At 39.7% G+C, this 25,951-nt stretch overlaps 1 protein-coding gene across 3 annotated transcripts in view; it reads left to right on the top strand.

Annotated features, from left to right (window-relative positions):
- dlgap4b (discs, large homolog-associated protein 4b) overlaps positions 1 to 25,951 on the top strand; it is a 140,736-nt gene that overhangs the window by 89,934 nt on the left and 24,851 nt on the right. For 2 of the 3 annotated variants that reach the window (XM_084425158.1, XM_084425160.1), the window contains exons 2-7: positions 423 to 472; positions 8,740 to 9,231; positions 10,832 to 11,631; positions 12,177 to 12,400; positions 16,388 to 16,538; positions 17,342 to 17,582. In XM_084425158.1, the coding sequence (XP_084281284.1) occupies positions 8,808 to 9,231; positions 10,832 to 11,631; positions 12,177 to 12,400; positions 16,388 to 16,538; positions 17,342 to 17,582 (1,840 nt within the window). In that variant the 5' untranslated portion in view covers positions 423 to 472; positions 8,740 to 8,807. The remainder of the gene's footprint in view (positions 1 to 422; positions 473 to 8,739; positions 9,232 to 10,831; positions 11,632 to 12,176; positions 12,401 to 16,387; positions 16,539 to 17,341; positions 17,583 to 25,951) is intronic. The other variant, XM_084425159.1, reaches the window with a different exon arrangement.

Raw genomic sequence — 25,951 nt, 5'->3', positions numbered from 1 at the left:
TTGTTCGCTGCAGTGAGAGTGTGTGATTTTCATGTTTATTAATAGTGTTTTGTACTATAATCCCATGAATATGGATGGTGTCGGTGTTCTGCGGGGAGAGAGTAATCTTCAGCGCACAGACATCTACATATTACTCAGAAGCAAACGTTTTTATGTCATGAAACTTCACCCTGTGAAACTTTAAAGGCATTGTGATGCTGCATTAAATATGCATGAAGGTGAGCTCATAGATAAGCAGGTAAAGACTGATGACAGCGATTCTGTGTTCATAAAACATCCGTCCCGTCCCATGACAGCGCCACTGTTGTTTTAAGAACAGTTCAGTCCTTTATAAACGAGAGATCGGTCTCATGAATATAACACTGTTTCAGTATTAGTTTTGCATATATGCTAATGACTCCACATGTGTTTCGTTTCAACAGAAAATTTCACCGGCTGGTTTTGGTGCACAGAATTAGGATGACCTACAAATGTAAGTATGATTTTACTCATCACTTCACACCAAAATACCACAGTATCATCATCTGATACATCACTGTTGTTATGAGTGAACTCTAAGGTGCTTTGGGTAAAAAGTTTTGCTTGTCCTTTGCGTCGTGTCCTCGGCTGGTGTCGTACGCTCCATAGCACACCGTTTGCATTAAAATTGTAAATTTTGACTTTAAAATTCAGATTTTCCTTATTAATTTCCACAGCGAACACATTATGCAAACATGGCCTCTTTGAACGAGCTCATTATTATCTCAATGAAATAATTGCTTTGACCTTGTATCATATTACATCGTTAAGCACTTGAGAGGTAAATGAGCTTTTTGCTCAGTAAGATTTGTCATTTTGTAAAAGGTGACCTTTTTATGCCAACTTCACAGTGTTGGGCAGTAGGTCATATTAATAAATACTGTGGTTTTTTTAATGCTGCAAAACTGTTGCTTAATTGACTTGTAACTATATTTAGTTGAACATCCTTCCCTCGGGTCATTTTGACCTGAAACTCATTTTTTTATGAGTTTTGTGGTTGAAATTTAAAAAAGTGACAAATCCTTCACTCACGGGTCAATTTGACCCCCTCAGGAATGAATGGAATGCGAGGAATGCTTCAGTACACATAGAAAAACATAAAAATGCTCAAAATTCTAACTAAAAATGCTAAAACTTTACCCAAAAATAATTTTATAATGTCTACATGTGTATCTGAATCAAGCGTGCCGCACAAGCCCTGAGAAGTGAAGCCAAAGCGTCTCGATCGCCCCCCGGTGACTGGTCCTAGTATAGGTCATAAGCCCCGCCTCCCCGTGTTATTCAACAGGACGTGAGACCAACTAAACAATTTAATTACACTTCAAATATCTTTTTTCCAAAGGTGGTTTCTTTCATTTGCTGTTGTTTTTATCACACTGATGTAAGTTCAAGTGTCTGTTTCAAAAATAAGTTGGTTTTTAGTTAGTTACGTGATGCTATAAAAACGGTGGTGTGACGTCATGATTGACAGCTGTGATTGACAGGTTCTCTGAGCGAAGTAGTCACTGAAGTACCAACGGACATTTTTTTTCGGGATCTTCGGAGGACTGAGGAGATTATATTCACTTTATTTTAACAAGCCTCTTGTCGTACTGCAATCGATTTTTTAAAAAGTGCACTCAGGGAGAGTGCATTCTGCGAGAGTGAGGGTGGAGCGTTGATTTCGCGGCTTTACTTCCTGCTCACAACTGCGCAGGTCTGGTCCCGAGATCGCTACTGCGCAGACTCAAGTTCCAAGATGTTAGCGCCATATCGGGACACTGGCGGCTTCAGTTCTCACCAATGGAAGAGAGCGAAGGGGCGTCATCCATCTTTTTTTACAGTCTATGATCTGAATGCATACTGAATGGAACTGACTTTAGGACCCAGCGGAACAGCTCATTTGCTCCATATAAGGCCATCTAGTGGCAAGAGTCATGAAATATCATGTTATATATTTTTTTCCACAAGAGGTCGGCAAAGACACCCAATGTAAGATATTTTGAGCTGAATTAAAAGGGTTATGCATGGAATTGTGAAAGAATGTGTGGAATGTGCTTAAATTATTTATTATGTATTATTTATTGATAAAATATAGTAATTTAAAAGTAAATAAAATAAAAAATAACAAAAAAACTTACAAAAAATTGCATTCGATTTTTTTTATATATATATATATATATATAATAAAAATTAAATGAAATAAGCTTTCTGGACAAAAAAAATATATATATATATTTAAATATAATTTTAGGGCTTCAGCTCATTTTGACCCACAAGGGAAAGATATGTTACAAAGTGCGAGGGAAGGATTATGGTTAAAAGGTAGCAAACACACACACACACACACACACACACACACGCACATGCAGAGATATGCCTCATGCTCACAGCAAACATGCTGGAATTAAAGGATTTCATGCTGATTTTGACATTTTGTTCCAACATTAATAGAGAAAAAAAAGTGGAGACCGAAGAACTTCAGACGCCTGGTCACAATTTCCATATTTTCTATAATTTCTATGTTCCTTTCTATATTCCTCTGCCCGTTGACATGAGATTAATCATCTTAAATCAACGGGCAGAAAAATATAGAAAGGAAAAGGAGTCAGTCTTATTAGGAGACCAGCACACATGCGAGAAATGCTTCAGTTGAAGTAGATAATGAGCTAATAACACATTTGACCGTCTCTGACACCGTCTTCTTAACAGGCGCAATGCGATTAGTGATCAGATCTCTCTGTGTTAATGAGTTTTTGTCTTAACCAGCCGTGATCGCAACAAGCCCCAGAACAGGTGATTGTCACTGCTTCTAATTTCAGTGGCGTCGCTCTGGCCGATTACTTCAGCTCGTGTTATTCTCACTTGTACGTGTAAATATAGATGTGTGTGAAACATCAGTCCTGTTCTGATGCGCTGTGAGTGTTTGTCTTTCATTACAGACAGAGCAGATGTGGCTGTGAGCATGTTGTGTCTCGCCTGGGTAGGACACATGTGCCTGTGTGTGTGTGTGTGTGTGTGTGTGTGTGTGTGTGTGTGTGTGTGTGTGTGTGTGTGTGTGTGTGTGTGTGTGTGTGTGTGTATGTGTGTGTGTGTGTATGTGTGTGTGTGTGTGTGTGTGTGTGTGTGTGTGTGTGTGTGTGTGTGTGTGTGTGTGTGTAAGAGAGAGAATATATATTTGGAGCTGTGGAAATAGGGCAAAAAGCAGAATTGCAAAATGTAATGAGGACAAGGTTATTATGAAACGTTCTCAGGGACACACCGATACCACTCTATCTATCTATCTATCTATCTATCTATCTATCTATCTATCTATCTATCTATCTATCTATCTATCTATCTATCTATATATCTATCTATCTATCTATATATATCTTTCTATCTATCATTCTATCAATCTATCTATCAATCAGTCAGTCTATCTATCTATCTATCTATCTATCTATCTATCTATCGTTCTATCGTTCTATCTATCATTCTATCGTTCTATCTATCTTTCTATCTATCTATCAATCTATCTATATATCTATATATCTATCAATATATCTATCTATCTATCTATCTATCTATCTATCTATCTATCTATCTATCTATCTATCTATCATTCTATCTATCATTCTATCGTTCTATCTATCATTCTATCGTTCTATCTATCTTTCTATCTATCTATCTATCTATCTATCTATCTATCTATCTATATATCTATATATCTATAAATCTATAAATCTATCTATCTATCTATCTATCTATCTATCTATCTATCTATCTATCTATCTATCTATCTATCTATCTATCTATCTATCTATCTATCTATCTATCTATCTATCTATCTATCTATCAGACCCAATGGAAATGGTTAAGGGAGTCCCCCAAGGATCTGTACTGGGGCAGTTATTATTCATTATATACATATAAATTGTCTTGACATTATTATTGAAAATGCAGGGTTTCACCATCTATTGCTCTGCTCCTACAAAACAACAAGCTCTGGGTGATTTATAATCTGCTTTTGATATTATTCAAGCATGGTTTTATACTTTAAAGTTAGTTTTAAATGTTGATAAATATCTAATTTATGTGGTTATCAAATTCTAGAACCTCTTTAGATAGTTCCAGTGCTCTTCGAACTTTGCGAAGGAATTTGATCACGTTAGTGTCGGAGTATAAATACCTGGGCATCATAATTGATGACACGTTACATTTTAGTTTACACATTCATTATTTGAAACAGAAATTAAAGAAGCTAGGGTTCTAATTTAGAATTAAGTTTTGCTTTTCATTTAATGCACGGAAGAAACTTTCTTGAAATTGACTTTCTTGCCAATTCTTGTCTATGGGGATGTAGTATATTAGCATGCTCCCTCCTGTCTTCTTGCCTCCCTGGATGCTGTGAATCATAGTGCCTTAAAGGGATAGTTCACTCAAAAATGAAAATTCTGTCATCATTTACTCACCCTCAAGTTGTCCCAAACCTGAATGAATTATCTTTCTTCTGTTGAACACAAAAGAAGATATTTTGAAGAATGTTGGTAACCAGACAGTTGATGGACACCATAAAATACTATGGAAGTCAATGGGGACCATCAACTGTTTGGTTACAAACATTCTTCAAAATATCTTTGTCTTTTTATGTTCAACAGAAGAAAGAAATCTGTCTGTCTGTGTGTGTGTGTGTGTGTGTGTGTGTGTGTGTGTGTGTGTGTGTGTGTGTGTGTGTGTGTGTGTGTGTGTGTGTGTGTGTGTGTGTGTGTGTGTGTGTGTGTGTGTGTGTGTGTGTGTGTGTGTGTGTGTGTGTGTGTGTGTGTGTGTGTGTGTGTGTGTGTCAGATTTTTTGTGTGATGATGAAGTCTTTATGTTCTCGTCTCTTGTAGATGGGTAGATGGAGTCTGGGGGGAAAGAGAGTGATAGAAAGTGAGAAAGAGGTGTGAGAGAGATTTTGTGTGTGTGTGTGTTTGGGTGGGGGGGGAACAGATGGTTTCCTCAGTCTGACTGAGATGTTTCTCTGGCAAATTGATCCATTGAGATGATGATGATGATGATGATGATGATGTGTGTGTTTGTGTGTGTGTGTGTGTGGGGGGGGGGGGGTCATTTGCACAATCTGTGATCAGGATCTGTGTAAGAATGGCTTTTTGTTGAACACCAGCTGATTGAACACATTGACACTTCAAACATGATGAAGAAAAGTGTCCTGCTGTATTTGAGACACACATAAAGGCATTTAATTTCCTATTTTATTACATAATAAAATGGAATTCAGACATTGGGATATGATTTAAGTGTCTGAATACTTTGTGGTCACTGTATCTGTATTTAAATGTGGAACCAGTTGCTTATAACTGCAAGCCTGACTTGATTTCACTTCATCTTCAGAGTCTTCCTCGAGGAGAGTTTTGTTATAATTTTCAGGTGGTCCAGCGCCATGTTTTGCCTCTTAGCACCCCCTGCTGTCAGAATGAGTGAGCAGCCTGTGTGTGTGTGTGTGTGTGTGTGTGTTGTATCAGAGCCCACCTGTGCTAAACACACCTCACAGCAGATGGTGACGCTTGACCAACAAGTCTGAAAAATATGGCCTGTAAACTAGAGTTAAACATTCACACTAACAATCTGTGTAGACTGTTTTAATTCTCCAGTGAACAGAGGTGTGTGTGTGTGTGTGTGTGTGTGTGTGTGTGTGTGTGTGTGTGTGTGTGTGTGTGTGTGTGTGTGTGTGTGTGTGTGTGTGTGTGTGTGTGTGTGTGTGTGTGTGTGTGTGTGTGTGTTTGACAGTAGCATCCGACTAATTCATGTTTATTAGAGTCTGAGCAGATCCTCAGGCTTAAGACAGATGGGATGATGAACAACACAACATCAGAAACACATACAGACAAATGCACAGGTCATATTTCACTGCAAAAACAGGAAATCATATTTTGCTTTATATTATTTATAAACATTATTTTTTACATTTGGACATATTTGCACATTATTCTTATATCAAAACCATTATTATCACTTTTGCAAATCAATCTTTTTTTTTTTTTTTCGGAAGTTACGTGAGATACACTATTAGAATTGGATTGTATCATCTTGAGATGGTTATGATGACAAAACATATTTTAATAATTTATTGTTTAGCAGATATATTTTTAGGGAAGGCTTATAACTGCTAAATGAATGCTATGTCATTTTGAGGACACATGGTTCTAGTTCTGATTCTAGGTGGCGCTGTATCTAAACAAAACATCTAAGCTGTTGAACTGTGTGTTGATAATGACCATTAAATAACCAGCATCAGCAGCGATTTTGGTCATTTTCTCCACTTTTCCAAATCTACCTGGAGTCTGATAATGGCTGCATGTGGCTATATTAGACTTATGCCTAATATCTGCATTGTTAAAGTCACCATGAAATCAATTTTTTTTTATGGAATATTGCAGTACTTATTATAAATGATTTATCAGTGCACATCATTATTGTTTTAAATTTATGTTCCTGGTAATCTTGAATCAGAATAACTCCCTCTTGCAGCATCTCTTTCATATCTGATGACGAGGGCGGAGCAACCTGTCACTCACATGAGATCCACCAATTGCAAACCACAACCATCCAATCAATTCCTCACAGACAAAATCAAGCCCCGCCCACATTTGTTCTTGTTCCAGAAGTGTTTCACTCAGATATACCTCACAATAGGGATGAAAGACTTGCGCAACTTCCGTTTCATGCTCTTTTTTTTGTACATTTGGATATTTTTACATGTTTAAAAAGATTAAGACCATGTTTTTTGCAGTGTAAGCGTGCGCGTTTTACAGAAAACAGCATGTTATGCTCTTTTTGTCGTCTTCTGAGATTTAATGACCTTTTCTCTGCTGTTCCATCACCTGCCTTCATCTGTGGCTCCTGTGTTTTGTTCTCAGTTCAGCTGAAATCTCACTGGAAACATATTGCTTTGTGTGTGTGTGTCCCGCTGATGGGTGGCTCTGCTTCAACTGTCACGTCTGTCCACTTAACTCTTTGTTTTTCTGTGTCTCTCACTTGTGTCTCCTGCCGTCTGTGCCGTTTGCCTTCCCTGGCTGCTCTTTCACATCTAGATACTGAGGCAGGATTTTGATCCCTGTAAAGCTTAAAGCTCGTCTCCTGAAGGCAGGTTTTGCAGGAGTGACGCCGCGGCGCAGACGGTCTGGGCAATCAAGCGATTCAATCCGATTTACCTCCATGAAGCCCATCTGTGAGCACAATTCTGGCATGTGATGAGAGAGAGAGATGGGTTTAAGAAAAATTGTGTCACGTGTTATACCACAATCATTCTGATGGTCAAAAGGAAGAGAAAAACTACACGAAGGAGTGACTTAATGGAGTGTGTGTGTGTGTGTGTGTATGTGTGTGTGTGTGTGTGTGTGTGTGTGTGTGCTTGTACAACTATCTTTGTAAGGACCAATTTGAGTTTTAGACCTTCGGATGGAGGACAAAGAGAGTAAAATTACGAATTTTGGCTGGTCATCACTTTCTGACACCACCTTACAGGCCTGTTTGAGGGTCAAGACTTGGCTTTAGGGATAAGGTTATAGTTAGGTTAAGGATAGGTTTAGGGTAAAGGTTCAGGTTAGGCACTTAGTTGTGTTGGGTAAGGTTAGGGTAAGGAGCTAGAGTTGGGGCAGTCATATTCTCGTGTCAGACCTTCAGACTGATGGCAGAAGGTCTGTACTCCATAGCAGCTTTCATTGGCCAAGGACCGTCTGACTGACATGTAAAGTAGCCAATCACAGTCCGTTTCGTTTCATGTCATGTTTAGGGGCGTGAAAATGTAATGTCGGTGTCCCTACAATAACAAACCGGTGTGTAAAACTCTTGAACGTATTATAAAGAGTCTATGCCGTGAACTTCACATACTTTTGGAAACCCAATATTTAGTTGATCCTGATAAATGCTCATTGTCACAGTTGTAAACATGACAACGTTCTTCTTCCATGAAGGGGTTTGGCATCATGGCATCTTTGTTTTCAGGTGGACCATTTAAGAACACGACACACACATCTCCCGGAAATCCTGTAGAATTCAATCTCTTCAAAGACTTCAAAACTCCTGAAGTGTTTCCAGTTAAGTGTGCCATATCCCTCAGACGTTGAGGCATCTGAGGCTGAGACTAGGGCAGTCGTAGCCTAATGGTTAGAGAGTCAGACTGGTAACCCGAATGTTGTGGGTTCGATTCTTAAAACAGACAGGAAATTTTCTCTTGAGAAAGTCACCTAACCCGCAATCGCTTCCTGGCCCTAAAATGGCTCTGGGTGTGTGTGTGTTAACGGTTTGCAGCGTGTGCGTTCACTACGAATCTGTGTGCACTAACTTGGATGGGTTAAATGCAGAGGACAAATTCTGAGTGGGGGTTACCATACTTGGCCTTCATGCCATGTCATTAATGTCACTATTTGCATTGTGGCTAAGTACAATGCATGAGTAGATTATTGGTTTTGTTCATGTAAATTCCAGTCACGTGCAAGTAGACATGCCAGTCTATCACAAAAGACAAGTAATGTTTGCAAAGCATCACTATTAGTAGTACCCATAAATGATTAACACACAACAACCACAAACTCTGATAAAAAATGGTGTAAGATTTACTTCATAATGCTAGTCAATTTCACAAATAATTATAGAAAAACTGAAATCGCATAAAATGAACTCCAATAATGCTTGTTTGATTCAGAACCTTGAAAAATCATCTTTTACAGTGTTTATTCTGATTCTTCTGCTTTTCTCCAGGGTTTCTGTTTCTTCCCAATGGGCTCATGCTCCTCATCTAGGGTGGGGGGGCATCGCCCCATTTTGCCATGAAGGGCTACACCCCCCAGCGCACCCGTCACCCGTCCAACTGCGAGCCGCCCCGTTCCCCCTGTCACCGGGACCCCCTGTACCCCCCGTCTGCCTCCTCCACCCTGTCTCGCACCCCGTTCCACGTACCGGCAGCCATGGACCACTACGGGACCCTGGACCCGCACCACTTCTCCCCGTCGCCCGGCCCGGGAGGTCTTCCGCCCGACTGCCTGATGCCCCTCAACAACCAGCTGTCCTCCAGCAGCACCTTCCCCCGGATCCACTACAACTCGCACTTTGATCAGGGGGAGTTCGGTCACTCGGCAGCCGACAGTATCGGGGGAATCAGCACAGGGACGCTGGGGACGTCTATGTCCATGGGAATGGGACTCGGAGTGGGACGGACCGCCATGATCACCAGCGGATCCGCAACTATATCGGGTAAGAAATTGTCTTGGAAGTTGTCTTTCAGTCAGTTTAGGGCATTATTCTTCTACGGTTACCCCTCTTGTGTTGGGGGTTCCTCAGGGTTCTATCTTGGGACCAATTTTATTTTCCCTTTATATGCTCCATCTAGGTTCTATTTTTGAGAAATTTGGGATTCACTATCATCTGTATGCGGATGATATTCAAATTGATTTACCACTGAAGCATGGGCATAAATGTGCCTGTCAGTCCCTGCACGAATGTTTGACTGAGGTTAAGTGCTGGTTGGCGAATAACTTTCTCCAAGTTGAGAAACTTAAAAGTTGATCTGAGGAACAAAATTGGGTAACACTGTACAATAAGGTTCATAAGTTAACATTAGTTAATTTATTAACTAACATGAACTAACAATGAGCGACACATTTGTTACAGCATTTATTAATCTTTATTAATGTTAGTTAATAAAAATACAGTTCTTCATTGTTTGTTCATTTTAGTTCACAGTGCATTGACTAATGTTAACATATTCAACCGTTGATTTTAATGATGTATTAGAAAATGTTGAAATTATTATTAACTGAGATTAATAAATGCTGAAGAAGTATTGTTCATTCTTAGTTCCTGTTAACTAAGGTAGTTAACTAATGAACCTTATTGTAAAGTGTTACCCAAAATTGTCTTCTACATGACTTCTTTTCGTTAAGACTTTACTCAACATATGTAATGGACACCGGCTAGTGAAAGCTATGCATGTAAACCTCACTCTCCTGATCTCAAGAGGCGCAGTAGCGACTGACTGCAGTCTTTAGCGTCCTTGTTAGCGTGCCCGCCTCCCATACCGAAGACGCTGGTTTGATTCCCGCTCGGAGCGGCGCGGCGCGAGTAGAACCGAAAGGGTTACACATACATGATAACATTGATTATGATCAGGGATGAAATTAACTTTTTCACTTAACGGCAAATTTGGCTTTTAAATATTTAGGTTACCGGCCATTCAGAACTTCTACTAGCCAAAATAAAAAAGAAGAAGAAATAAATCAGATTAACTACATCGCAGTGTATATATATATATATATATAATTTAGATTTCGTACATTCATTTCTTATTTAAACAAACTTCTGTCATCCAGCCATCTCCTCCTTTCCTCTTTCATCTTCATCATCAAAAATGTGTTTTAGGTGGATAGATCAATACAGGACAAAGAACATAAAAAAAATGTATGATGTTGGAAAATAACAATGTATTTTCTTTTAACCAAATGCTTTTTGATATTCGCTATTGCTTCAATGAACAAGCGCGCTGTTATTTTTTGCGTAGTGACGTGAATGTTCAAGTAAGCTAGATACGACCAGATTCTGCACAATTCTCTGTATTTAATATATCATGATGACTCACGAGTTGAGTATTTGCGCTAAATCTGCGCAGATTTCACTTACATGAACGTCCCCAGCAAAGAGAGTAAACATACTAAGTAACACACCAAACTGGCTAGTGATTTGACAGCGTTACCCGCCACAGTTGATTTTTGACAGGTGTTAGTTTCAAACCCTGATTATGATCAATGTGAATAGAGTTCTTCCTGATTATCGACTCTCTTGCTCTTTTGGCGTTTAGGGGCCGGAAAGATGAACCGGTTGCCACCCAACCTCCTGGACCAGTTTGAGAAGCAGCTTCCGGGACAACAGGACGGCTTCAGCACGTTACAGTACCATCGCAGCACCGCCGTGACAGCCACGAAACAGCAACAACCGCAGCGCACGGACAGTCCGGGAAAAATACGCTATTTAGTTCACTCCGTCCAGAAACTTTTCGCTAAATCTCAGTCGCTGGAAAACTCCGCCATCAAGGGTAACATGAACGGTCGCAACAGCAGATCATCAGGCAGCGATGACAAACATCATCGGAGTAAAAGCAAAGACCGGGCGAAGAGCGAAGGGACGGCCAAACGGAGGCCTCGATCCAATATGTCCGGATACTGGAGTTCTGACGATTTGGACAGCGATATAAGTAACTATAGAAACCCCATGGCTATGATGACTTTGGGCCGGCAAGGGGTGGGATCGGGACCGGGGCCGGGGCCAGAGGGCCAAGTGGCGTCCAGGTACTTCATGCAGGGCTACAGCACCATCAGCGAGCACACGCTGAAATCTTCAAAGAGTAACAGTGACCTCAAGCACCAGGGGCTCCCGGCACTCCCGGGACCTGGAGGTGTTGGTGGCGGTGGAGGAGGAGGAGGAGGGAGAGGGCCGGTTTTTGATGGGAACTTTAGTAAATCGGGACCCTGGTCCACGCTTACATTAGGACCCTCCAGGCAAATGTGCCACAAGGGATCCGCTACGCTGGATCGAACCCTCCTGAAGTCCAAGTCCGTCCAGCAGGATCTGGGCTGCCACTTACTGCAGGTGCGAGGGAGGGTGAGTGCATGAATTAAACACAGTTAAGGTCAGAAATTTTCATATGCGTTTTTTCGTTTTCGTCATTCGGTGGCTCTAAAGTCAAAACACCTCTCAAAAAGCTACGGATGCGAAAAATGCAGAAAATCGAACCAGATCTGATTTTTTTTATGACGGATGAAAGTTTCGGAGGCAGTGTATAAGCGTGATTGACATAACATGAGGTCGTGTTTATTTTTTAACGTGCGAAAATGTCGGACCTTTATTGTGTTTACTGTGGTGGTATCAAACCTCAGTAGACAATGGAGCGGTAGAGTGTCATTAGATAAGGTGTGTCAAACCCAAAGTACTGCAAATGTTTAAATGCACTGATATGCTCATGGCAATGTTTATTTGCTTAGGGGTAAAAAGAAGATATACCTTTGCTATGGTGAACTGTTAGTGAACATCCTAATGCTGGAAGCAGCATTAAGATGAATATGTATATATGTGCTGCACGCTTTACTCTCAATAACAAAAACACAACAAAAATGTTTGTCTGATGGTGTTCTCTGGTGTTTGTCCAGATGCCCTCCACCGAGTGGACTGGGACTCTGGGCAGAAGCGTTCCCATGGGTGAGATCCCCTGTAGACGGATGCGTAGCGGCAGTTACGTGAAAGCCATGGCCGACCTTGAGGATAGCGACGACTCCGATATGAGTCCCAAACCTTCACCGAAAAGCACCGCACGGAGACAGAGCTACTTACGCGCAACACAGCAATCACTAAGTGACCAGTTCCCCTCAAGAAAGTAAGTGCTCATTTAATACACACACATATTATTTTTCAGTTCTTTACAATCTGTCTATTAAAACATTAATACAATGTATGCAAAACCCCAGCGACCTGTTTCTGTGCCGAAGGCTGGAGATATAATAGGGTACAAACACAGAAACACACACTGGTTTTCTGTCAAGACGGCGTCTGAGGTGTGAGCTGCTTTATTTCATGCCTTCTGTATCCAGATGAGTTTTCCTGTGTTTATTTCTCTCTCAAACACACTCAGAATCCAGCTGTGCTTGTTCATATGCTAGATTAAGCACAGCTAGTCTCTCTCCCTCTCCATATGCTGTACTTCTCCACAATCTTTCTCCCTCTCCATATGCTGTACTTCTCCACAATCTTTCTCCTGCTCACATGTGTAACCCCTCCACCCGAGTCCTACTCGCCCCACTCTGGGCCTCGAACCCGGGTCCTACTCGCCCCACTCTGGGCCTCGAACCCGGGTCCTACTCGCCCCACTCTGGGCCTCGAACCCGGGTCCTACTCGCCCCGCTCTGGGCCTCGAACCCGGGTCTCCGGCGTGAGAGTCAGGCGCTCTGACATGGAGGCTAAAGACTGCAGCCTCTAGCATCTGTCCTATTGAGATCAGAGGAGTGAGGTTTTACTCGCACAATGGCTACTAGCTGGCCTCTGTTACACTAAAAACAGCAAAGCTCCTAAACAGCAATATTGCTATTTTTGTGGAGCTTGTGGACATGAAGTCTGCATGGCCACCGTCAGCAATTGTGGGTTTTGCCCCCCCCCACAGGTGTCTGACAAAGATCAGATCACGTTGTGTACATGAATGAATGTAAATGTAATGTACATGTAAATGTAAATACATGTTAATCTCAAAAACGCATATGAGTTGTTTCATTCCAGCATGAGTCTCAAATTGATGTTTTGTATTAATTGTAAAATATTTATTATATTGGTTGTGGTGCCTTTCATTTATGCTGATTTAAATTAATAATTGCATCTGTGCTGGATGAATCTCATTGCATTAGAAAAACAACCCCAGTGTTATTTTAGAAAAAATAAAAAATTTGACTAAATATATAGTACTTTTTATTTTTATATTTTCAGTTTTCCTTTATAATTTTAGTTCAAGTTTTAATGATTTTATTTTATTTTAATTAGATTGATGCCGTTGCCATTAATATTTCTATTTAGCTTTAATTTATTTTTGTACCAGGTTTAGTTTGATAATTTAATTTAAGTGAATTTTCTTTCTTTTTTAGAAATCTTTTTTTTTTTTTTTTTTAATTTACATTTTTTCATCTATTTATATTTTAGCTTGTTTTATAGTTTTAGCTTTATTTAACAATAATAAAATACTGAAACATTCTACAAATATACTTAATTTTTAATATAATTTTACACAATTGTTTAGGTTTTGTGATAAAGTATGACTGGGAGGACATGTTTTTTGTGAGACTGACCCTACACCTCTTGCCATCCTCTCCTAACCCTGATTTAGGCTGTGTTCGCAATAATATACTAGCTTATTGCTTACTGAATAGTATGCGGTATACAATGTTGTTTGATTGTTATTTTTAATAATAGTAAATAAAACATTTAATTGATGTAACCATTATTCAACTTTTTAAAAATTAAATGAAACAATATAATAGAAATAATGTTTCAAACATGCTACATTGTTGTCACATGACCTCATCACGATGCATGTGAGAAACATCCGATTATCATGTTAGTTAAATTTTGTTGCAAAAATACCTTTCCCAGTTCAGTCAAATAATGATTCATGGCTGGTTAATTAATCATTGCACAGGGAGCAAATATAGTATGTTATTCTGGGATTCAGTGCATACAGAAAATGTGCATATAGTTCATAGAATACTTATTTTCTTAGTAATGGTAATAGTAATAGTAAGTATGTTAAGCCGCGTTTCCATCGCAGGAACTTTCCCCAGGAACTAAATGAAGTTCTGGGTAAATATTTCCCCCTCAGAAAGTCACTGCTCGCGAGGTGGTACTTTTTCAAAGTTCAGGAAATTTCAGGGGTGGGACTTGTGCAGTGAACATGCTGATTGGTTGATTGGCCGCATCTTGATTGGTTGACTCCACTCAGCATTTCATCTGTTGCGGACCGGTGCGTGCAGGAACAGTTGTTTGCTATTCGAATCAACAATGGAGTTTAAAAAATATGACAGATGGACCGACGACGAGGTTCGGGCTTTATTAAGCTTAAATTCAGAGGATGAAATCAAGCTGGAACTGTAAGTAGCGCACAGTCCTACGTCACCGGACTAATTTGCCTAATCTTCACGGTACTTTAGACCGCAGAAACGCAGACAGCAACAGGTCCGGGGGGAAAAGAAGTTCCAGGGACAAATTGTTCCGGGTAATTTCGGTGGAAACGCGGCTATAGTATGCTGTTCTGAACATAGCCTTTGTCTCTCTGTGTGTTATAAGTTTCCCTTCTTTTGAATTCTTCACTCAAAGTGACTCTTGGTTTGAAGCCCCGCCTCCTCTAGTTTAAGCACCTCCCACTCTCTGTACCATATAAAGCTCATCCCCGTTCCCCACTCCCGTCTTACCCTGCACCCCTGCCTTCTCTCCAGCCGTCTGCTGGATTACTCGATGCTTCAGGGGGATCTGGAGGCTCTCTGGTCCCCCCTCCGTAACATTACTACCCTGCAGCAGATCGGGCGCTCTGTCAGGTCAGTGCAGAGGCTGACCGACTGAAGGAGCCGTCGCACCAGCGCTGCTTTCCTCAAATCCTCTCACATTAGGAGTGCTGATTGAAAATTGGTTTACTATTGGCCAAGACTCATTGTTGAAACAGTTCTCCTAGTCTGAGATGTTTAGTCTCTGAGGTTGCTTTCTCCGTACTGCCCATTTGTGCACAAGTGGGATTTAATGTTGGGGTTTTGGTTGCATTGCACCATTGCAGACTAATGAGATTTGGGGAGAGAGAAAGCATCCTCAGAGTTTGTAAGCTCTGCTAATGCTCATCCTAACTGCTATAAAAGCTCTGATAAGACGACGAGTGGAAACGATACTTTGCTGATTGGTCATTAGCAGTGTCGCTTCAGTCTGATTGGAGAGTGTGTTTGACCTTTTGAGGAAATATCTCTCTATGCAGCAATTTTCAGGTCTCAAGTGGTCACCAGACTAATGACACCAATCAGCCTGGATGGATGATTAAAAGAATGGATGGATGTTTGGATGGATGGATGGATGGATGGATGGATGGATAGATGATTGAATGGATAATTGGATGAGTGATTGGAGGGATGGATGGATGGATAGATGATTGGATGGATGATTAAAAGAATGGATGGCTGATGGATTATTGGATGAATGATTGGATGGATGGATGGATGGATGGATGGATGAACAAATGAATAGATAAAAAATTTTAACAGAAAACTGGAAAGATATTACATGTCCTAATAAATAAATATTTCTTCAGTAGTGGCGTTACAGCTTCACCATTTCCATTTGCTTTTTGTGTAATAGATCAGGGGTTTTCAAACGTTTGGATGCCATGGACCCCCAAATATGATGGTCCTCATACAAGGAATGTTCCTACATTTAAAAGGCGTCTATAAAGTTTATTGTATAAAAATGCAATATTAATTACAAATAAGTTAAAATATTATTTGAAATATATTTAAAGTCTATAAGGTTAAACTAATAAAAAAAAAAAATTAATATTTTAAATCTATTATTAATATATATGAATAATATATATGTATTTGTTTATTTATTTATGTACTCATTTATTTACTTATTTTAATGTATTTTAATTTATTTATCAAAAAATATAAAAAATCTCTCTCTCTTTTTTTTTTACAATGTTTTTCTCTACACATTTCCACGTACCCCGAAGCTCCCCCTTGTGGCCTCAGTTTGAAAACCCCTGCAATAGATTATAGATTATAGAGTTCCCTCATCTGACGCTCTCTCATCTCCTGCCTGTTCTCTTCTCTCCCCTTCCCGCCCTCAGTTGTCTTCCTTCTCTGCGGGAGTACTCTGGGAATCGCAGTCTGGATAACCTGGACTGCATCGGAGGCGGTTCTCCGTTCCCAAACTGGGATGATGATGACCAGTTCAGTCAGGGCTGCAGCACACTGGGACGCGGCAGCTGCATCAGTCAGGTCAGAAAGTTCATCAAGTCAAGTCACCTTTATTTATATAGCGCTTTTTACAATACAGATTGTTTCAAAGCAGCTTTACAGAGATAACAGGAAAATAATGCAACAAAGTTTGTTTCTAGAAGAAAATAGCGTCATAGTCCAGCTTAAGTAAGTTCAGTGATGGTTCATTTTTGTTGTAAACAAGTTATTAATTTAGTTCATTTATATATACAGCCGCTCTGTCATCGTCCAGCTCAGTTCAGTTCTCATATAATGGTGTCAATGCAGGCAGATCAATAATGTTGTTGAATATTATATTAAATTAAATGTCCCCAACAAAGCAAGACAAAAGCCAAAGGCAAAAAAGGTGGCAGTGCCGAGGAACCAAGTGACAGAATGGAGAAAAAAAAACTTTTTATCAGAAGGTTTTGTATCACAGGACGACAGATGCGGCTGATGATGAGTTCACCTGTACACAATGACACACACTGAGCAGAAAATCATCTGAAGCATCATAATTACATGAGTATAGAGATTAATACCCATCAAAAAGCAATTTGCACTGAAAATGATGAGTCTTTCTGTTAAATAACTTCATTAATGGGCTGAGTTATCTGTGTCTCTTGTGACCTTTGAGATTATCACTGCAAAAGATGAGAAACCTTGCACATGAATCAGCTAAATGACTAATTAGTAACTGAACAGATAAAAATGCTCTAGTCTCATGAAGGTTTCGAATGCATGCACACACCAATCACACTGTGCACCCATTAATGTTCGTTTTCAATCGTGCCAACCCACATTTCCCTCCGCTGCCCCTCCAGATGCGAGACATGGAGTTGAGCCGGCATTACGGAGATGAGTTGGAAGACATGCATCCTCACTCCCGATGCGCTGAGCCTCCTGATATGCCCATGCCCACATGCTTCCGGTCCCGCAGCCACAGCTACCTTCGTGCCATTCAGGCGGGCTGTTCTCAAGACGACGACGACACGGCATCAATGGATTCTGATTCACCGCCGCCCACCGCCACCACAACCGTACGCACCTACAGCAACAACACCGGTGAGTTCTGTCAGGACCACTGCCGTCAAATACGGTTGACAATTAGCAGACAGTATGGATTGGCGGTATGGTGCAATAACAGAACAGAACCAACATGAATGTACTGCAGATATCATTAAAGGTCCCATATGGTGAAAATGGGTTTTTATGGGATTCTGTGTGTCATATAGGCTCGGGGGTGTAGATTAAAAGCTGTGAAAATATGAAATCGTAGCCTAGAAATCTAGACGCACCCTAGCCAGTGTGGTCTAGCAACTCTCCGTTGACTTTCGAGCTGGAAAAACCAAACTTGGGTCAGGCCAATGGTGAGTTCCCAGACCCAACATCTTGATGTAGGTCTGGCTTGCCAGGCTAATGAAACCGCTCACTGCTGCCATTTCTCCACCCCCCACAAAACTAGACCACCTCCCAGCTAAACGGGCCAGGTAGAATTTGATGTATTTTGCTGCGTAGAACCCGGGTAACCAATGGGTGTCGTGTACCAAAACTCAACCTAGCCCCGCCCCCTTTCTCGAATCCGAGAAGAAGCGGGAGTCATGTCTGGAATTAAAGGATAATTCCGGTATTTAGCACTTTGAGTCTCTTTTCTGGTTTGTTTTGGATGAACTAGAGTGGTGGACACAGAAATGTTGACGATGGGTCCTGTCTCGACTTTTTGACTCGTTTAGAATCGCCTTTGACTGCTTCAGAGTGGCTGGCTACGGGCATGCACGAACATGTCCTTAAAACAACCCTTAAAGGCAGGGTAGGTAGGAATTTTATAAAATACTTTTTTCCAAATTTGTTTAAACTTTCTATATATATCAATACATAATTAAAATGTAAGTACTCTGAAAAAAAGAGTATAAAAATCGCGTGACTCTAGACCGTTTAATCTGTGTTAAACACAGCTCATTATTTCCATTCGGGACGAAACAAAGGATTGGCTTAGGCAACTGTCACTCTCTCTCGCAACCATAGCAACCACCCTTTTGCCACGGGATCTGCCCACTTGCGCGCGCACGTTTGATTTGAGGAATTCAAAAGGCACGGAACCTAGGAGCAAAACAATGGCAGAGAAAGAGCAATCAAAATTCACATTACCAGCAAACAAGGCTAAAAAAGGAAGACAAAAGGTTTTAAAGAAAGGCTTTGTGCTTTCTGTTTTGAGGTCTCTGTGAAAGTTTGAAAGTCTTTTTGTGCGCTTTCAGAGCGCTCGCGTCCATAATGGAGAACTGTCACGTAATATTGTTTTTCCTCATAAATGCAAGACTTTTTTAAAAAGACAAACCATACATTTTTGAAAAAATAAAAAAGATGGATTTATAGCGTTTTGGGGAAAAAAATGGATGGATTTATAGCGTTTTGAAAATATATATATTTTTTTTTACTTTGAATTGATCATCAACAATATTGTTGTTTGATTTAATAATCACTGTTGCAAGAGATACCTAGTTCCGTTTTTCTTTTCTTTTTTAGTGAGTGGAAAAAGTAGGGGCTACCTCAGATTCTGTTTAGTTAGCCCGGATCCTTTATTGTTTTTTATTTTTCTAAAGCCTACAATAATAGGTCAAATGCAGCAAGTCAAAAGACCAACTGGACCTTCTTTGCCAGTTTGCACACATTTCTTTGAAGGATGGCAAAAATATCGCCTGAATATCGATATCGAGATATTGGGAAAAAATATCGAGATATTCATTTTTGTCAATATCTCCCACCCCTACATGCAGAACACCATATATGTTATGAATTTTACACGAAATTCATCTTCATCACAATGTAACTGATGGTAATGGAAAAACGTGTATCAATGCAACCTGTTTTTAGCTTTGCCTTATAGATATAACTACCTCGTTAGCGAATCAAAAAATATATATTTTAAACTTTACCAATATCAATATGCTAGCTTGATAGTGAGTACTAAAATACATCTTATTTGTTTATATTCATAATGATAAAGTTAGATTTTTTTATTACATGTGATTCGGACATGATGTCACTACATGCACTGTGCTCCTTCCTCTCCGCTCGTCTCAGGTAAATAATGCGTCTTCCAGCTCAGCGGTCGGAGTCGCACGTTCATGTGTTTTGGGGGCGTGGCTTTGGAAGGAGCCCAGAAGGGAGGGGGTGGAGTGAATGGAAATAATGAGCTGTCTTTAAAACAGTCGTGAGAGGTCTACAGACACTCGATTTTTATACTTTCTTTTTCAGAGTACTTACATTTTAATTATGTATTGATATATAAATAAAGTTTAAACAAATTTGGAAAAGAAGTTTTTTAGACAATTCCTACCTACCCTACCTTTAACGTTCGTTTTCAAAACTGTGCAACTCACCGAGTGGTTAGTGGTGTTCGCTGATGTTCCAAAACAAGTAGAGTAGCGAAATACAGTATCTGTCGTGTTTAATCCCATTGATTTCTGTTGGAGGACTCATTGGTCGTTGATATTACTGCGCTACCGGGAACGGAAAAGACGCTTCAGACTCAAATATCGAGCAGAAGTTTATACGCGGTTGTGAGGTATCTGAAAAAATAGTTCCACTATAGCAAATAACACGGATTTAAATCATACATTGCGCCGATATATTTGTTTTTAATCATCAACGAACACCACTAACCACTCGGTGAGTTGAACAGTTTTGAAAACGAACGTTAAGGGTTGTTTTAAGGACATGTTCGTGCAGAGCCACTCTGAAGCGGTCAAAGGCGATTCTAAATGAGTCAAAAAGTCGAGACAGGACCCATCGTCAACATGTCTGTGTCCACCACTCTAGTTCATCCAAAACAAACCAGAAAAGAGACTCAAAGTGCTAAATACCGGAATTATCCTTTAAGTCGTCCCTGAAAACCGGCCATGAGAAATGCATCATTTTATAAAACTACAAATAAGGTCGTACTATATCGTCTACCAGCGGTCACAGGGGACCTTCATGCTGCTGACACCGCTGCCTTTTCCAGGCAACAGCGGCGCACAGAGAGCCGGGGGTAAGAGTAGGTGGACGTGTGTCAGGTAACGCTATGTGCCGTGCACCGGAACATAAACACAGACACATCACCGAAAGTATGATAATAACATGAAAACACATCGTTCACTCTAGTCTAAGTGGTTTCTGTGACTTTCAAACATGAACGTGAACATTCCATCCAGCAGCGAATCCAAGCGTTTGTGTGAGGGGAGAAAAAAGGCTCTCAGAAAAGTGTGGGAAAATCAGCCCAACCCAATTTTCTTTTGGTAACACTATTAAATTAGTGTTTAATAGACACATATAAACGGTACAAATATAAGTTTAAGTGTCAACATGTCCATATGGGACCTTTAATTCAAAATTTTGAGCTGGGGAGGGAGGAGGGTAATCCGCTCCTGAGAAACGTGATAGCTGTTGATAATACGGAGCGTATACAGTGATAGGCGTCGTGTTCCTATAGGTAGACGTGCTGATGCGAGCTTGACTAACGTGACCTGCCAGAACTGACGCTATGATTGAGTTAGTATCGCAGACATCAGATACAGTCTGACCGCAATAAACATAATAAAACACGTCTGGATGACTTCTGTCACAAGAAGAAAAGAAAAAAACTGGATTTCAAGAATTCATGCATCTGTTAATATTAAACATGCAACGTTTTTTCCCCCCCATATTTTAAATAAAAATAAAGGATGAGTCATGTTGTTGATCTAATAACAAAATAAGCTGAAGTACAATAAAGTTTGAAATGCAGAAGTCAGTCATTCAAAAGTTTGTATTTTAAGCACTTTTTATTTGTATGCATTTATGTAGTTGAACAATGAGTTGATTCTAACATCTATACACACACACACACATTTCCCGGGATAAAGGGAACACACATTTTGTGACAGCCTGCCCCAACAGCAGCTCATGCTTGTCCCATTATTTCTGGTAATTTGTCATAATGGAACTGCCATTAAACAGCCTATTATAGGCTTTTCAGTCAAATGAATCATTAAAACAATTATGAAACATAAGAACATGCGAACCATATGATATCTAGCCCCAGTCTTCCATGTGTCATGGAAAAATCTCCCTTTAGATTTGATGTAATTTTTTTTGTGTCTAATGTAAATTTATGAATGGAGTTGCATACATTATTAGAATATTTATGTATTTATTTTGTATGTTGCTTTCCTTTTGTGAAATGTATTGGGTTTTTTTATATACTCTGCTCAATTATATAATATATTTTTTGTATTGTATGCTAGCCTACTGCATAGAGAGAGAGAGAGAGAGAGAGAGAGAGAGAGAGAGAGAGAGAGAGAGAGAGAGACCCGCCCCCTCTCCATTTCATTCACTACTATTATCAGAACGGGGCGGGCTCTAGTATTTTCGTCACACATTTAAGAGGCGGGATCTAGCGCTCTGTTGACCAATCGCCTACACGCAAAAAATGACTGACAGCTCGTTTGTCAAATGGAGATTCCCTATGCGTTGTTTCCTTCAACAATACTCCGCTGCATGTCACGAAGGCGTTTCCAGCACACGGTTCTTTCTTTCCGCGACGTGGACGCTCTTATGATGATGGTGATGATGGTGCGTTGATATAAATCTCTTTATATGCGCGAAACAGCGACGAGTTGAGCATCGTTTCCAGCGCGAGAGCAGGTGAGAACCAGATACTTCTGTTCATATGATGCGGGACGACATTAATGTACGAATACATTCACACATGTGAGTTTTTGCTTTAGAATTGTGGTTATTTTACGTATTTAGAGTTATTTTACGTTTTTTTCCGATTATATTTCACGTCCAACGATTGTATTTCTCCGTGGGATTGATTATGATTATAATAATAACAAGTGCTCTTATTAATTTAAAATAATAACATTCTATTGTGATAATTTATATATATATATTATTTAATATGTTATTATACAGACTATTTCTATAGTGCTTGTTTTTTCTCCACATTTATTTAGAAGTACAGTTTATCAATGACACACTCACTCACTCACTCACTCTCTCTCTCTCACACACACACACACACACACACACCCTAATGCAATTCAGTGTTCCCATAACAGTTGTCATGAGTTTCCATGGGGAAGTATCATCTGTAATGGGATTTAAAAGAGTTGATGATGACTTCTCTAGAGCAGTTGAACTTGACCGCCCTGTCAGACAGGAGCATTCACTGTGTTTATCATTACAGCAATGAAGAGGTTTTACATTACACACATCGCTCTAGTTAGAGGTGTCTCTTTGCATTTAAAGGCAGGGTAGGCGATTTGTTCCAGAATTATTTTTTTATTTTTGTTATGCTGGTTGAAAGTCTTTAATATCCTGATAGCAATCACTAAGTTAAGTGGTCTAAATTTATTTATATGTATATATCGTCCGTGGAAGTCGTAGGACTATAAAATGTTCATCCAATCATTGCATTCGGTCTGTTCACGCCATAACTACTGTAATTCGGAAGAGATGCAAACCCATACACACACTGTGCTGTTCGTCACTCAAATTTATGCGTTTCAATGTCAACTCTACCAACCACGAAATGAATCTGCAGCAGTCCAAGGTGGTACAGGTCAGTGCTCTGTAAGTTGTTTACATTCATTATTATTGTGATGTATATGCTTTGTGACATTAGGTCATTTAACGCCGTCTCTCGTGACGCTTTTGTTTGCTCCCTGCTGTATTCGTTCATGTGTTTTGAAGGAGGTGTGGCTTTGGAGACGCTTTGAAGGGAAGGTGGGATCTTACGCTTTCAAATTTTTTATTGCTAGCCGCTTGGAAAATTGCCTACCCTACCTTTAATTTCCGTGCATCGCTCTCTGAAACGGGTTAATTCATCTGCAGTTGTGATAACAGGCCTTGGAGAAAATTATACATACTAGAGATCATAAATGCAGTCTGATTGAGGGGCTGATGTTGTTTTACTCAAACAGTACACCCTTATATTCCTTTCAGATGTTTTCTGTGAGCATCTATAAGAGCCTCTTTCTTGTAAGCGCTCTCTTGATGTCTAGCTATTGTTTTGTAGTGCACTTCCGGAAATGCAACAAAAGACATTCAAAGTGAGTTGTATCAGTCCAGTGAGTTGGATAAATAGTCAGCCAACTCCCAGGATGTTTGTGCTGAAACAATGAAACAATGCATCTAGTTTTTTCACAGTGACCGACTTGCATAAAGCATATTCTCCAGCATCTCTCATGACATGGAGCCTAACGGGTAATTTTATTTTAATCGTGATCATGATTTCTGCTTTTCTCGATTAAGTAGCGTAATCATCTGCGATATTGGCCTGCTGTTTATTTATCCTGAAAATATTTATTTTTTTCCATTTCCATTATCTTTGTTTGACATATTGGAATTAATATTAGGAATTCCTCTGTTTTAGCTTTTGAGAGAAGCTTCTTATGGTTTTACCCGTTCTCAATGTATTAATGTATATGATATATATATATAATAAATCAGGAAATTAGTTGAGGTAAATGAATCGTGTGTATGAATCAACATTCTCTTGATTTGTGCTTAAAGAAAGTGCATAATTCTGTTGAAATGTAAAAAGAAAATTCTCCAATTTTGATTATCTGTTTAGCCATTATCGTGCAGCTTTAATGTTTGATAATAAAAAATAAAAAAAATAGATAGAAAAGGATGTGACTCCCATGGGCCTCCTTACTTTTAGCTTCCAAGATTTTTTTTCTGCACTTACGGGAATGTTTTTCATGGATCTGCTCAATTATTTAACCGTTTCTCCATTTAAGCGCAAAGCTCTTGTGTTGGAGAGCCTCATGCAGCATTAATGCCAGACTTTCTAGATGGTTTCTGTAGATATGAATTCTGTAGCTGCAATTTTGGTGGCAGTATTTGTGTTGAAGTCAACATGGAATCAAAAGTGACCTTTTTGATGACTTTAAGCACAAAAGCATAATCTCTGCTGCTGGATCTGATTGTTTACAACTTCTAAACAGTGGATAGTACATGCTGTATATTACAAAGAGAGATCTCTGTTGGTTTTACTCCTCTCATGGCAGTCTAGAGCTTTTGTTTGCATGACTGCTGTTGCTATAGTTCTTCACTTTGGGGTTTTACAGCATTGAAACATCAACAGCGTTGAGAAGTAGCTGACGCAGCAGCCTCCAGCGACTGATGCTCTTGGAAAGTGTTTTAAGAAACTCAGGGAGGAAAATAAGCTCATTTTAAGGAGTAGTTCAGCACAAAGAGAAAATTATGTAATTATTTACTCATCCTCATGTCCATCTGAAGTTCTGAACCAATATGCGATATGAAAGGGGAATGAATCTTCACACAGCTTTTGTTCATGCAATGGCTGTCAAGCGCCAAAACAGCTTTCTTTAGTGTGTAATGTTGCTGTTTGAGCATGAAAACGCTCCAGTTATCCTCTATATCAGTGTCAGTGTTTCTGAACTCCCTGAAACGACTCCATTGTAGTCTTGAGTTTCTGCCGGGAACGAACACGTCACAATATTCCTCATTTAAATAATTCATACGCAGAATAAAGGGGCGGGGCCTGGTTGAGTTAGTTAGTAGTGTGTTAAACTGGTGGTTATGGTAAGAGCGGGATATTTCCCAAACACACTCGAAGCGCTCGACCAATCACAACACACTGATCCAGCCGACCAATCAGAACACAGTGTGCTTTTCAGAAGGAGGGGCTTCATAGAGACAGGAACTAAACAGAGCGTTACTGACAGACTGGGAAGAGAGGAGCTGCAACAATGGAGAATATGGGGGAAATAATGTTTTTTGAACATTCAAGCTATGCTAGTAGAGCACAAAAATCTAAATCAAGACTTTGAAAAGGGACATAATTATGGAAACCGGTTTCTGACTGGAACTGAATAAAAAAAAAAAGAAGGTAATTGCGACTTTTTATATCACAATTCAGAATTTTTTTTTTTCTTGCGGTTGTGAGTTTACATCTTGCAATTCTGACTTTCTTTCTCAGAATTGTGATATAAACTCGCAATTGCGAGTTATAAATTCCAATTCTGAGGGAAAAAAAATACTTTTTATCTCGCAATACTGACTTTATAACTCGCAATTCAGTGAAAAAAGTCACAATTGCGATATTAAAAAGTCGCAATTTATTTTAAATTGTTTTATTCCGTGGCGGAAACAAGCTTTCATACATAATAGGTCCCCTTTAAAACCTTTCCGTTTTTTGGTGAACTAATCCTTAAACCCTTGTACTCTTTTAAGCATAATGACTGTTCTAGTGCAGGTTTTGGGAGCTGCTTCTTCGGTGAAGAACACACACATAGATGAATTGTCAGCATAACAAACTAAGTCTCAGCAAAAGAAAGGCCTGTAATTAGTGCTTTTATTAGTTATACAACCTTCATCACTCCCAGAATTAACACATTTACAACAACACACCCATGTCCTAAAACATAAAACAGCTAATT

The sequence above is a fragment of the Rutilus rutilus genome (assembly GCF_951802725.1).
Source record: "Rutilus rutilus genome assembly, chromosome: 12".
Taxonomy (NCBI): domain Eukaryota; kingdom Metazoa; phylum Chordata; class Actinopteri; order Cypriniformes; family Leuciscidae; genus Rutilus; species Rutilus rutilus.
The sequence above is the reverse complement of the archived record's forward strand: the minus strand, read 5'-3'. Positions and strand labels throughout refer to the sequence as shown.